Source organism: Cucumis sativus, chromosome 1 (genome assembly GCF_000004075.3).
Source record: "Cucumis sativus cultivar 9930 chromosome 1, Cucumber_9930_V3, whole genome shotgun sequence".
Classification (NCBI taxonomy): domain Eukaryota; kingdom Viridiplantae; phylum Streptophyta; class Magnoliopsida; order Cucurbitales; family Cucurbitaceae; genus Cucumis; species Cucumis sativus.
The window spans coordinates 26,960,409-26,973,388 of record NC_026655.2 but is presented as its reverse complement, the minus strand read 5'-3'; the positions used below and the strand labels follow the sequence as shown (position 1 = coordinate 26,973,388).

The following is a 12,980-nucleotide window of genomic DNA, read 5'->3' as shown; positions in this document are numbered from 1 at the left end:
AATTATTATGTAACAAATTTTAATTTGATATAATATATAGATCATGTAATTGTTGGAGGTTGTGGAGATACACCTAAGTATTTTTGAAGATGTAAATAGAAAGTGAGTGGGAATGATGGGTAGAAGGCACTAAGCTTTTTAGGAATTTGGAAGGTCAATAGATTTAAAAGGTCTTTTGTCATTTGGTAATTATTTAAATTGTCCTCTCTCTCTCTCTCTCTCTCTCTCATTTGGGTCAAAAAGTAAATAAGAAAATTTGTCCATTCAAAGTCCAATAATTTAATGCAAATTTGTAGTGGTAACTTCACTAATTCCACACCATAATGGAAAATATTCTCTTTTTTTAAGTGGGTTTCTTATTTGGATACTTTATTCATCAATTTTTTAAGAATTTTTTATTATAATTATATGATAGATTTAAAATCTATTACGAAAATATTTTTGTTAAGTAGAAAAAATATTGACAATTTTTATTATAATTATTGACAATTTTTTTTTGTCAATGTTGTTATTAAGAAAATGAAAGGAAATTCTTTGTTAAAATACGAATTTAATGTGAACAATTTCTCTAAACCAACTTATTATTTTAGTTGAAAAAGAAAAATAAAAGAAAGATGTGACTAATTATTTTTCTATTGCAATATGATGGATGAATTGAAAGTTTTTTTTTTTAATAATATCTAAGGAGGAAAAAAAAATACTTTCAAAACTCTAATGATACATCAAAAGAACATATTACCTAATTAATCAAATTACTTTGCCTTAAGTATATCTTATTTTCTTTATAAACTTAAAATATAATCACACATTATTATTATTTTTCATTGAATTTTTATCATTATTTAACCAATTTAGATTATATTTTTTTAATGATTAAATTCATCTACGAAAAGCACATCAACTAAATTTATACAATTGAAAAAACATAATAATAAAAACTATTAAGTTAGAGAATAAAAGAATATTTTACCTTTCAAAAATTCAAAAAAAATATATATAAATAAAAGTTGTATATGTGTATTAATAATTGTGAAGAAGATTAGGTATGAGGATGTAATGAAAATGGTAATTGAAAATGATGTGGGAAATATAATGGAAGGATAGGTTCAATCAATTTGACCAACTCCACTGCCCATCAATTTTGACTTTCTTTTTCTAATTTTGAGATTTTGGTGCTTTCCCTCTTTCTTATTTATGATATTCCAACTTCCCCCACATCTACTTTCCTACCTTTTAATTTACTTAAATATCCTCACTTTCTTTTAACAATTTTTTTGTCAAACAATATCACCGTTTATCTATAATAAATCACGACTTTTCAATAAATAAGTACATATAGTGGTAATATATCTTAGTCTATCGTTGTCAATCATAGATAAACAGTTATATTTTGATTTATATTTTAGATACATTTAAAAATATGAATTAGCTTATATAACTATTTGTCAATTGTTGTATACTCATGTTAACATATAACCTTTGTATTCAAAACCATATCTTATAAAAAGATATTAGGAATTCGAGTAGTTGAGTAAGTTTAAATACTTAAGTCACTTTCTTGCATGGTTGAATTGGCGTCAACTAATTATAAATTTAAAATTTTAATCGGTTAAATTTAAATAAATAGATAAAGTTCTTTTAAGTAATTTCCAAAATTTAAATAAATAAATAAGTTAAAAAATGTTGACATATGAACCCATCAAACTTTCAAAAGTTGCTTAGTACTTTAACGTTAAAAGAAGTGGCAAATATACAATGAATTGTATCAGTTATATCAAATTAAATCTTGAATTTATGGTTTGTATCCGATTTAACCCAAAGCTAGTAAGTGTGTCAATTTAAATCAATTTTCATAAACATATATAGTTAATTGAACGCTAAACTTTCATGACCGTGCTACTTTAAAACCTTCTTTCAAGTTTAGCTTAAAACATATCATGCAAAATATTTATTATTTCAATTAAATTGATAAATTGTTATAAGTGAATCAATGCAGTATATAGATTATATAGTAAGCAAGTGTATACTTTTGAATGTTTTGAATTGATTTGTTTATGTAAATTAGTTTAGAGATTTACTTGATAAATATGTAAATTAGTTTAGAGATTTACTTGATAAAATTAGAAATATCACGTGATGCATGCAAAATCAGATAAAACATAATAATAGGTTGAAATTGATACACATAAATAAAATTGATACAATTATTAGTTGAGGTTTTAAATTGATAGAACTGTGCAAAGTTTATTATTTAAATTGATATAAAATTATTAGTTTAAAGTTTAAATTGAAATAATCTATAAAATCTAGATGTATAAATTGATACTTGCAAAAAACAAAATAAAAAATGCTCTTAATGTTTAACTACACGTCATTACCTCCTCTTCGATTGCCTCTCTCGCTCTTGCTCTCGCTCTCCTTGTTAATTGTTTGACTTTTATGATAATTTTTCTTCTCTAAAAAAACTCTTGAGGATGTTTGGATTGAGTTTTTTTTTAAAAAAAAACAATTAAGTTGAGTTGATAATTATTATATGAGTGAGTAATTGAAAATAGTTGACATGAATAATGAGGTAATAAATGTGAGTTAATGCTAACGAGATAATAAACCTTTTGAATTATTGGTACACACGAGAGTTGGGTAGGTTTTTTTTTTTAAAAAAAATGTTATTTGTGAGATCCCCATTCAGACAAAATATTATTAGTACATAAATAACAAGGTAATAAACCTTTTGAATTATTGGTACGTCATCTTGTCTTTATCATTTTGTAAGGTATATCAATAATTAAAAAAAGAAAAAAAAAAAGAAAGAATTTAAACATCAAGACGACTCTAAGGAGTTAAATATTTTAATATACTTTGTTACAAAAGAGTATTTATATGAAAAGAAAAGTATTTATATAGTATTTTTTAAAACTTTTTTTAAGGTTTATTATAGTATTTAATGCAACGTTTGAAAGTTGAGAGATATATTATTTCTTAAAGTTTAAAGATAATTGTGTAACAAACTAAACCTACAAGAGTTTTCAACCAAAACTAACCATAGAAGTATGTTATTTAACTTAAAGTTAGGAGTGTTTTTTTTTTTTTTTTTTTTTTGTATAATTAGCCATTTTAATTTCATCTAAAATTCATAGTAAGTTTTGAAAGAAAGAAAAAAGGAGATTTGTCATTAATAAAAAAAACTATTTGTAAAATATAGAATGATTTTTTAAAAAAGTTAAGAGAGTTTTTGATGTATTTTGTTATATTTAACAGCAATATTTTGCTATATTTTAAAATGTCCCAACAAAAAATTGTTATAATTTTTTTTAATGAATTCAAGATTTAGTTGAAAATAAATAAACTAATGAGAAAAAAGTTTTAAAAAAACCATAATTTTTAAAAACTAAATATTTATTACACTTTCCTTCGAATACCTTATTTCTTTTATTAGAATAAGGTTAGCCTTAAGTTAACAAAAACTTTGTTCAATTCACATATGAATGCACTAAAGTCCAATGTGTTTATAGTTCAAATTTCCACCCAATTAACATACAACAAAAAAAATTCAAATAAAAATTATATATTTACTAAAAGAAATTGAGTTTTTAGTAACGCACAAAAGATGCCACTAAAAGAAAAAAATGCCGCTAAAAGTAATAGCGATGTTGAGTCATTCGTCGTTATGATTGTCGTAGTATTCACGTAACTAAAAGTTCCAGCGATGCAACAAATACATGCCGCAAAATGTATAATTTTAGTGACATTTGCGCGTAACTAAATACTTACTTTTAGTAATATATGTTTGGCCACATTTTATTTTTTATAGTGACATAGTACACTCATCTCTAAAGTTGATGTTTTAGTGACACTTAATGTTGTTGCTAAAGGTTCATTTGTGATCATTTGATGTATTAAAATCAAAATTTAATTTAGAAAAGCAATACTTTTGCGACGTTATTGAAAGCGCCAACAAAAATATTTTATTAAACAAAAAATAATAATATCCAATTTACTATATAAACCTGTTATAAAATGTGAAGTATAATAATCTTAGAAATTATCACTAGGCAAACATGTAATGACACCAACTTTATCACAAGAATTATATGTCAAGAAACTTCAATAAGCAAGAATTTAAGTTTTCCATCGATTCAACTATTTAAACATATGTTTTCTTTGTTCTATTTTTTAAAAGGCTCTTATTTTTCAAAATATGAATGACAAAACAAGAAAATTATAAGTAAAATTTAGTGCTTGTGTGGTCTTAATTGTAAAAGAAAAAAAAAAGTTATAATTGTAAAAGAAATAAATAGCTCCACATAATAGTAGGTTTTTTAATAAAAAAAAATGAATGTGTGTGTATTATAATAGATTAAAAAAATAATAATAATAACGAAGAGTTTGAATCGATTTAGATTATATTAGATTTTTTAATTAAAAAAGATGAGTCAATGTTTTTTGGATTATTCCAAATACAAATCAATATGTTCAATTTTACATCAATTAAACACATACGGATAAATAGGTGTGGAATCAACATGGAACATGCCATAAAATTGTGACTCCCCTTCTGGCTTTTCATTCTCGTTGAATAAACTTCTGATGAATCCTTCAATATAAACATTTGGCTTCATTGGTGTCCCCTTCCCAGAGGTAATAGGATTATTAAAATTCAAATTGTATGTAAGTGCAAGCGATGGGCCTGCACCATAATTCCCCTGGGTCGGCCATCCGGTTTCCCCAATTGCAATGGCGACATCTCCAACATCTGCCTTATCGATTGCAGCACAAGAGGCATCCACCATTTCATCAAAGATGTTGTTATAACTTAAGTCTCCGTCAGTTCGTATCGGGGGGTTTTGTTATGTTTGAGAAGTGAATGTTGCATAACCCAAACTTATATTATTAGTGTATCTCGTGTAAGCATATGCATAATGGGGATATAAGCTAAGCATCAAAGGCGAGCCTTGTCCCCATAAGAACTGAAGGATTCCTTTCATGTTCTCGAGAACGTTTGGGTCAAAAGCGCCACTAGATGGAGGGGTTTGAACCCCCAAAGCGGCTAAGCCAACCATCGTGGTGATTTTCACTTGTCCGAGGTAACGACTATTGAGAAGATTTTGAAGGGATTTCATGACAGGCAATATGTTGTCGTTCAGTCCCGGTATGACCTTGTCACCAACAACGATGTAGTTGATGGTGAACTCGTCGATGAATGGTACGACGTACTTGACAAACCACTCCTCCACCGTCGTGTCATTGGTCGCCTGGTTTGTTATCAATGCACCTGGTACGCTAAAAGAGACTTCGATATATGTGCCACGAAACTGTTAGAGAATATCGAGATTTGGTTCACTGAATCGAATGCGACGAATATTGTATTTTTGGCAGAGTTGCACCACCTTCCATGGTGGTGGGAGGTTGTTACCTTCGGATCCATGATATGCACCAAGAATGTTGTTTCCTCTAGACAATGGATGACATGAGTACCATGAATAATAGGGAAATCACATGGAAATTATGCTTTGCCATTTTTTCCCCCAAATGTGATGATTGATTGATTTGAACGTCCAGTTTCTATATATAATAGATTACAAAATCTTGTTTTGTTTGTAACCTTGTAGGCTAAAAAATTGAAATAAATGCACTTTAATTTGTTGCACGTATATGACAAAATGCGTTGTCAATTTACAATGAAAAATATTTCGTTTTTTCACTTTTAGCCAATATCATTTAACAAGATCTTTAACTAATTCCAACCCTCCATTTTTCTCTACTCTAATAAAATAAATCCTATAATAGAATTTGCTATATATCATAAATATTTTATAAAATTTACTATTTTAAAAAAATTTCTAGATATTTTTAAAATTTTTTAAAGCTTAAAAGATGTTTTTGGCACAAACTATAGAGTTTAGTTAGGAGTTTTTTTTTTCTATAATTAGCCATTTTAATTTTATCAATGGAGACCTGTGATAAATGATAAAAAAAATGAAACTATTTACAAAATATAAAATTATTGTTTAAAAATATTATAAAATGTTTGATGAATTTTGTTATATTTTGTACATAGTTTCAATATTTTGCTATTTATTAAAATGTAATTTTTTAATTCAATTAAAGAATTCAAGATTTAGTTGAAAATAAATAAACTTTATGAGAAAAAGGTTTTTAAAAAAACCATAATTTTTAAAAACTAAATATTTATCACACTTCCCTTCAAATACCTCATCTCTTTTATTAGAAGAAGGTTAGCCTTGAGTCAATAACAACTCGGTTGAATTTACATTTGTATGCATTAAATTTAAATTTAAAGTATACTTTCAGTGACACTTGCACGTACAATAAAAAAATTCAAATAAAAATCATACGTTTATTACAAGAAATTGAGCTTTTAGTAGTGCACAAAAGATGTCACTAAAAAATGCTGCTAAAAGTATTAGCGATGTTGAGTCATTCGTCATTAGGACTGTCGTAGTATTGTGTAGCTAAAAGTTTCAACGATGCAACAAATACGTGCCACAAAATGTATACCTTTGGTGACATTTGCGCGTTACTCTTTTTAGGAATATATGTTTTGTCACTATTTATTTTTACAGTGGCATAGTACACTTGTCTCTAAAGGTGATGTTTTAGTGGCACTTAATGTTGTTGCTAAAGGTTCATTTGTGATCATTATGAACATGTTTTGTGATGTATTAAAATCAAATTTTAATTTAGAAAGTCAATGCTTTTGCGACGTTATTGAAAGTGCTAATAAAAATATTTTATTAAATAAAAAAACAATATCCAATTTATTATATAAACCTGTTATAAAATGTGAAGTACAATAATCTTAAAAACTATCACTAGACAATCATGTAATAACACCAACCTTATCACAAGAAATTTATGTCAAGAAAATTCATAAGCAAGAATTTAAGTTTTCCATCAATTGAAGTACTATTTAAGTTTTCCATAGTTTCACAAGAAACATTGGTCAAAAAACAAACAAACAAAAATGAGCATTATGATGAGCTGTTACAAACTCATACTCCTTGAGGTTTGAGGTTCATAATCGTCTATTCCATTTATTAGATATAAAACAACATAAAAAAGGTCATCGAAACTAAATTGATGAAAATCTTAGAAATATTTTCTCTTGAAATTGTAAGATAAGATATCCAACTATCAATTTTTAAAATGACTTATACGACATAGTATATATGAGCTAAGTTTGAACATTCTTCTTCTTAATTTAAAACACCAAAACAATTGAAATAGAATAGATAATAGACCCAGTAATCTTAATTATTAATTTATGTGTGTTCAAATAACTTAGAAAATATTCATACCATCTATATATTATTTAATATACCACATGCAAATATTGAATTAATAATTAATTGAGGACTCATTTACTAATAAAAATACGTTTGAATAATTATAAATCTTTAAATAAGCCAAATATCATTTTGCTTTATATATATACAATTCTTGGAGTTATCAATAGGGAACTAATTTTACATGTATTTATTTGTCACACATGTTAGCTAGGTCAAATAGAAATTAAATTATTCTTTTCCTAAAGGTACTAAATGACCTAGCTAGTAATTAATACAATTCTTAAAAGTGGTTAGACTTCTTTGGAATATTTATCAAGGTTCTTAGGTCAATCTACTATATATTTGTAGAATCAAATTTGTGACATCTAATAAAATAAATTAGGTCAATTATATATTATTGAATTAAACTCATTTTAACTATCATTTCTAACATAAATGATCAAATAAGTAAACAACGTGACATTATTTATCGCATCAAGCATGGTTTGTCTTCATTCACAACACAATATATTAGAACCAAACGAATATATATTCCCTAACTTTTTACTTGTAAACAAAAGTAAATACTAATGTGAAAAAAGTACTTTATTTCACACCAATTTCTTCTAACAATACTCCAATTACAAATTTCAAACAAGTCAAAGTTGAAACTTTCAACCAGCTACTAGCTCTACCCTAATGACTAACTATAGTTAACTTCAAATTTATTTTATCATTCCTTTAACACAAAACTTAAACTAGAATCATAGTGAGAAGTTAAAGGATTCAAACCCAAGCAAAGCTAACCCCTAATTTTAGCCCTAATTAATTATTTAAAATATAAATAAATGTATCGATAAACCCTAATTTAGAAAAGAAAGGATTAGTCTCATGGAGGAAATATTGAGCAATTAATAGGAAGAAGGAGAAAGGTATTAATAATGGCTTTAAAGATGGAGAAAGATTGGAATTATCTTTGGGTAAATTTGGTGATGAAATTATAGTGGAAGGAGGAGGAGAGTATTCTTCAACAAAAACAGCAACTTTCATTCCTTGAAAGCAAAATCCTCTTCCACTTAGAAAATAATATGTCTTTGCTTCTGTTAGATTGAACACATCTCTTCCTCCCTTTGTTATGTTGAAAATGAAATCCTTCTCGTTGCAATTCTCGTAACTCGTTTTGTTCACTTCTAACACGTTGTAGATATGTTTATCGAATCCAAAATCTAAAAAACAAAAAAAGTTAGAAACGTCACAAAAGTTTGTATTAACATAATCAATATATAACTAATTATAAGCTTTATTAGGAGTAATCACAAGTTCAAATCTTCCTCTTAATAACATTTTCACACTCACGTTTTTTAATTTAATAATTTGGCCTGTAGTCTTTACAATACACGTTTGAATTTTGATAATAAATCATGACATTAAATAAGAACTTAAATAATCAAGATGTGAGATTTCCTTTTGACTTTAATGATCAAATGTTGTTTGTAAAAGAGTTGTGAGAGCAACAAAAATGAGATTAAACTATTGAAAAAGTGATGAAAACCCAAATGGAAGAAATGGAGTAAGAACTCAAAATTAATGATTACTTAAATACAAGCTTTAGGTGAAAAACAAATTTTACCTTGCAAGTGGGATAATTTATGCCAAAATATTTAACTTCTTAACCCTATATGAAAAAGTTCTTGAACTCAGCTTCATTCAGTACTATTTGGCATAATATATAGTTATTGTAAAAAAAACTATTTATGAAAAACATACCACTTTCTAGCCTTTACTTAGACAACACAATGTCATTAGCCAAATTTAAAGGGGAAAAAACTTACAAAGCCAATCGCCAACATAAAAGTGGTCATGAATGGACCAATCAGTGAAGTTAATATTAGTTGTCCAAGTATACTTTCCTCCTCCAACGTTATGCAACACCGGCTGTTTACCCTCAACTCCAGATAACAACCACCCGACCACCATCACCACTGTCATGACGATCATTGCCTCTGCCGCCATCCCGAACATTTCTTCAACCGTTTGAATGAATTAAAATCGAAGAAGGAAGGGGGAGAAGCTTAAAAAAGAAGGGAGAAAAGGGCAAAAAATGTGTTTTTGAAAGGTAGAACAAAAATGTGATGCATTTTCATGCAATGGAGGTTGAGAGAAACATACAATTTGGATGATATAACTCTCTCTCTCTCTCTCTCTCTCTCTATTTATATATATATAAATTCAGTTTAAGAGTTTTGAATGAATATAATAAATGCCCTCTAAATTCTACATTGTTTGTTTTAATTTCTTCCCGATCCATTTTTATTGCTTCATCATCCGCTTCAAATGGTATTTTTTTTAAAACTAAAAACAAATATGTCAATCAAAATCCACCAATTAGGGAGATACACGTGTCTACCAAGTATGTCTACAAATATGTTTAACTCTTCTTTTATAAGTACTTAAGAAAATCTCGACCATTTCTCGATTTGTGCATGTCATCCTCTCTAGATAGTGATTGAAACTTTGAATTAAAATTGTATAAGGCCCCCTTAATTTAGCTGGGCTGAAGCATCATTGAGAAAGCCCACAAATATATCTATATCTATCCTTTGTCCAACCTCTTACTCCTACCCCTAAACTTGACAACTCCTCTTTGCGCACTCTGATTTCTTCCAGCATCCGCATGAAGGCTGGTTTATGAATTCCGGATCTACACATCATCTATCAACCGATGCCTCCCAGTTCTTCTACAATTCTACACCTTATCAAGGTAGTGAGCAAAGTGACTGTTGGTAATGGTTACGCAAATTCCCATCTCTTCCATTGCTTATCTTTATCTTCCTTCTTTCAAAATACCCATTTTTCTTCCACATGCATGCATGTCTTACGTACTCCAGCTATCTCTAAACGTCGTCTTATTAGTATTGCTGCACTTCGCAATGATAATAAAGCTTTTGTTGATCAATTTTACGCTTCTTTCTTCCTTGTGAGGATCTCCAATCCCAGAGGATTCTCCTTCGGGGCACTCTTGAAGATGGCTTATATAAGTTACAGTCCCCACCAGTCCCTCTACTTCATCTTCCTTCTTCTCCACGGGCTGCTGTCTTTTTTTCTTTTGTCTACCGTCAACAACACTCCAACTTGGCATCTTCGGTTGGGTCCATCCAGCAGCGCTTCTGTTTTAAACACCGTATGCTTTTTCTAAATGTCACTTGCCTTCGGTCCATGTCAGTATTTTTTGGAATGCCTGTCAACTTGGTAAGAGTCACCGTCTTTCCATTTTCTAGTACTGTTGTAACTAAAGAAAACTGAAACTTTTGATCAGCTGGTTCATTTTCCCTCTATCACACCTGTCATATTCACCCAGGTTTCTCTCCTTGTGCTACTCCTTCATCTTCATCTAAGACTTTTTCTATCTATTTTAGCCTCACCTCCTTCTCCTGCTCACCACCCTTCCTTTGAGATGAATAGATAGTGAAGAAAAGTTATGTGGCAAGAGATTGAGAGATCATAGAGTGTATTTGCTGTTTTTTCTATTTTTTCAAAGTAGTCATTTATCTATAGTTATCAAAAGGGTACACACCAATTTAGCACAAACTAAAAAGATAGAAAAGGAGACACAAAAATGCATGCATGAATTATGGCAGTAGACAAATTTAGCATTATAGCATTGAAATGAAGTAAAGACAAATGCACTAGGGTTTTGAAGTCTAAGGTATTTAGCTTGAGAGAGCTGGAAGCCCATAGAACTCCACCAGAATGCTCAACAAAGAAAGAAAACCAAGTTGGAGCACTAATTCATATACATAAACAACAGTCAAAGCATCCATCGTCTAACAAACCAATATTTTTTTGGGAGAGAGTTGTTTCAAAATCTACATGGAAATGTATGTTAAAATCTAACTTGAATTGTCTAAAAACAATGTCTTATTTTATATATCATTTCTTCAACATTGAAGTCATGATTTTTCAAATAAGTAGAATCAATCCATTAATTTTGGCTATATTAGAATATTTTGACCCACTATTTAGAACCTCATTTTTTGGTTTCTTTTGCAAAAAATTTATAGGATGGAAGAGGTAAATTAATTTTTTTACATTTTGAAAATTAAGAATACCATAATTAAATACATTCATTATTGTTTTCGTTTTCAATGATCTTCCAAATGCACAACATAAAATATATTAATTTCAAATCCTTCCTCGTTTTATATATCAAATAAAAAAAATAAAATCAGTTGTTAAACTTTATTGGTTCCAAAAAGAGGGTCAAATAAAAAAAATTTCACCTCAAGAATATGAGAGAATTTTACGATTTCTCAACTCTATCAAAGGAAGCCCTTAAAATAAAAGTTTTGTTAAATTACAAAAAAAAAAAAAAAAAAAAAAAAAAGACAAAACCAAAAAACAAACAAACACAATTTTTCTTCAAATTCAATTCAATTTTTATTAGAAAAAATATAAAACCAATTTAAAATTCTCAACCACTAAAAGGAATTTCTAAAAGGATAATTAAACATATATGGGCAAAAGCTTATTTTTACAATCTACTATTTTTTTTCTTTTTTTTCCTTCCTTATTCCTCTTTTTTTTTTCTTTTGTTTCCTTCCTTATTCCTCTTTTTTTTTTCTTTTTTCCCTTTCTTATTCCTCCTATTTAATTTTTTTCTTTTTTTCCTTCCTTATTCCTCCTTTTTTTTTTCCTTTTTTTCCTTTTTTTTTTACTTCCTTATTCCTCTTTTTTTTTTCTTTTTTTCCCCTTCCTTATTCCTCTTTTTTTTTTCTTTTTTTCCTTCCTTATTCCTCCTCTTTTTTTTTTACCAACCTTGTCCCTCCTCACACATCTCCACCTTATATAGATTAAAATATGTATGTTGTTTTATCCATATTGGCATTAGATAGAGTTTTTGTATCCTACCAGCTTCTTGTATCCTATAAAACATAGAATATGTCCTTATCAATAAATAATTCTTATAGTATTTTTACTATTGACTAAAAGAATAATAGTCTAAATTAAACCTCAATCTACTCACATAAATTACCTACCTCTTAACTTTAACTTAATAGAGAGGTACAATACATACTATTTCCTTTAAATAATAAAAATAATTTATATCACAATTTCTTGTACCAGCATAAGCACCAACCTTATGTCTCAAACTTTGACATCCTAATTTAATTAGAATAATGTATATATTAGATAAATAATTGCTTCTAACCCTAAATTCTTAATCATAATATAAGAGCACTATTTTCTTGAAAAAATAAATAGGGTAGATTGATGTTTCCTAGCTAAATATGCATAGTATATAACTAGTTAAATTACAAAGTTACTAAAATAACACCACCTTAGAGTTGAGATTGAAAATATATACTTGTAGAGTTAAAAAATGAGTGTGTACCGTTCACCTACGTCGTCGTGCAAATAGATAAAATGTTTGATAAACCACTTCTTGGCCATAATTTATTGGTACCTAAAGAAAATGAAATCATGATGAAGCAACAATAACTTTGAAAATTATATTCTTTCCTTTGATGTTAAAATGAAAGAGTATTATTAAACAAAGTGCATTGATCAAATTCAAAACCTATTGTTGCTATATCTCTTTGTAAACCATTTAAAACCTTCTTGCAACTCCCTTTAGATGCAACAATTTCCCAAACTAAGTAGAAGATTAATTTCACATTACTTTACCTAATT

General features: G+C 28.1%; 2 protein-coding genes across 2 annotated transcripts; both read right to left on the bottom strand.

Annotated features, from left to right (window-relative positions):
- Positions 1 to 4,484: 4,484 nt before the first annotated feature.
- LOC105434522 (probable glucan endo-1,3-beta-glucosidase BG4) lies at positions 4,485 to 5,425 on the bottom strand. Its single transcript, XM_031886771.1, has 3 exons — positions 5,414 to 5,425; positions 4,883 to 5,312; positions 4,485 to 4,753 (listed from the first exon to the last, which is right to left on the bottom strand). Exons 1-3 carry the CDS (start codon positions 5,423 to 5,425, stop codon positions 4,485 to 4,487), a joined length of 711 nt encoding a protein of 236 aa, XP_031742631.1.
- Positions 5,426 to 7,874: 2,449 nt separating this feature from the next.
- LOC116401709 (lamin-like protein) lies at positions 7,875 to 9,462 on the bottom strand. Its single transcript, XM_031880158.1, has 2 exons — positions 9,122 to 9,462; positions 7,875 to 8,515 (listed from the first exon to the last, which is right to left on the bottom strand). Exons 1-2 carry the CDS (start codon positions 9,309 to 9,311, stop codon positions 8,115 to 8,117), a joined length of 591 nt encoding a protein of 196 aa, XP_031736018.1. The 5' UTR covers positions 9,312 to 9,462; the 3' UTR covers positions 7,875 to 8,114.
- Between the last annotated feature and the right edge of the window lie 3,518 nt (positions 9,463 to 12,980).

Excerpts from the sequence above, each read along its gene's own strand:
- LOC105434522 (XM_031886771.1), bottom strand. Across the intron at positions 4,754-4,882 it reads GAGATACACTAATAATATAA|ATGTTGGAGATGTCGCCATT; the intron begins GTTTGGGTTATG and ends TCGATAAGGCAG.
- LOC116401709 (XM_031880158.1), bottom strand. The coding sequence starts at position 9,311 with ATGTTCGGGATGGCGGCAGAGGCAATGATCGTCATGACAGTGGTGATG. Across the intron at positions 8,516-9,121 it reads TTATGTTGGCGATTGGCTTT|ATTTTGGATTCGATAAACAT; the intron begins GTAAGTTTTTTC and ends TTTGTTTTTTAG.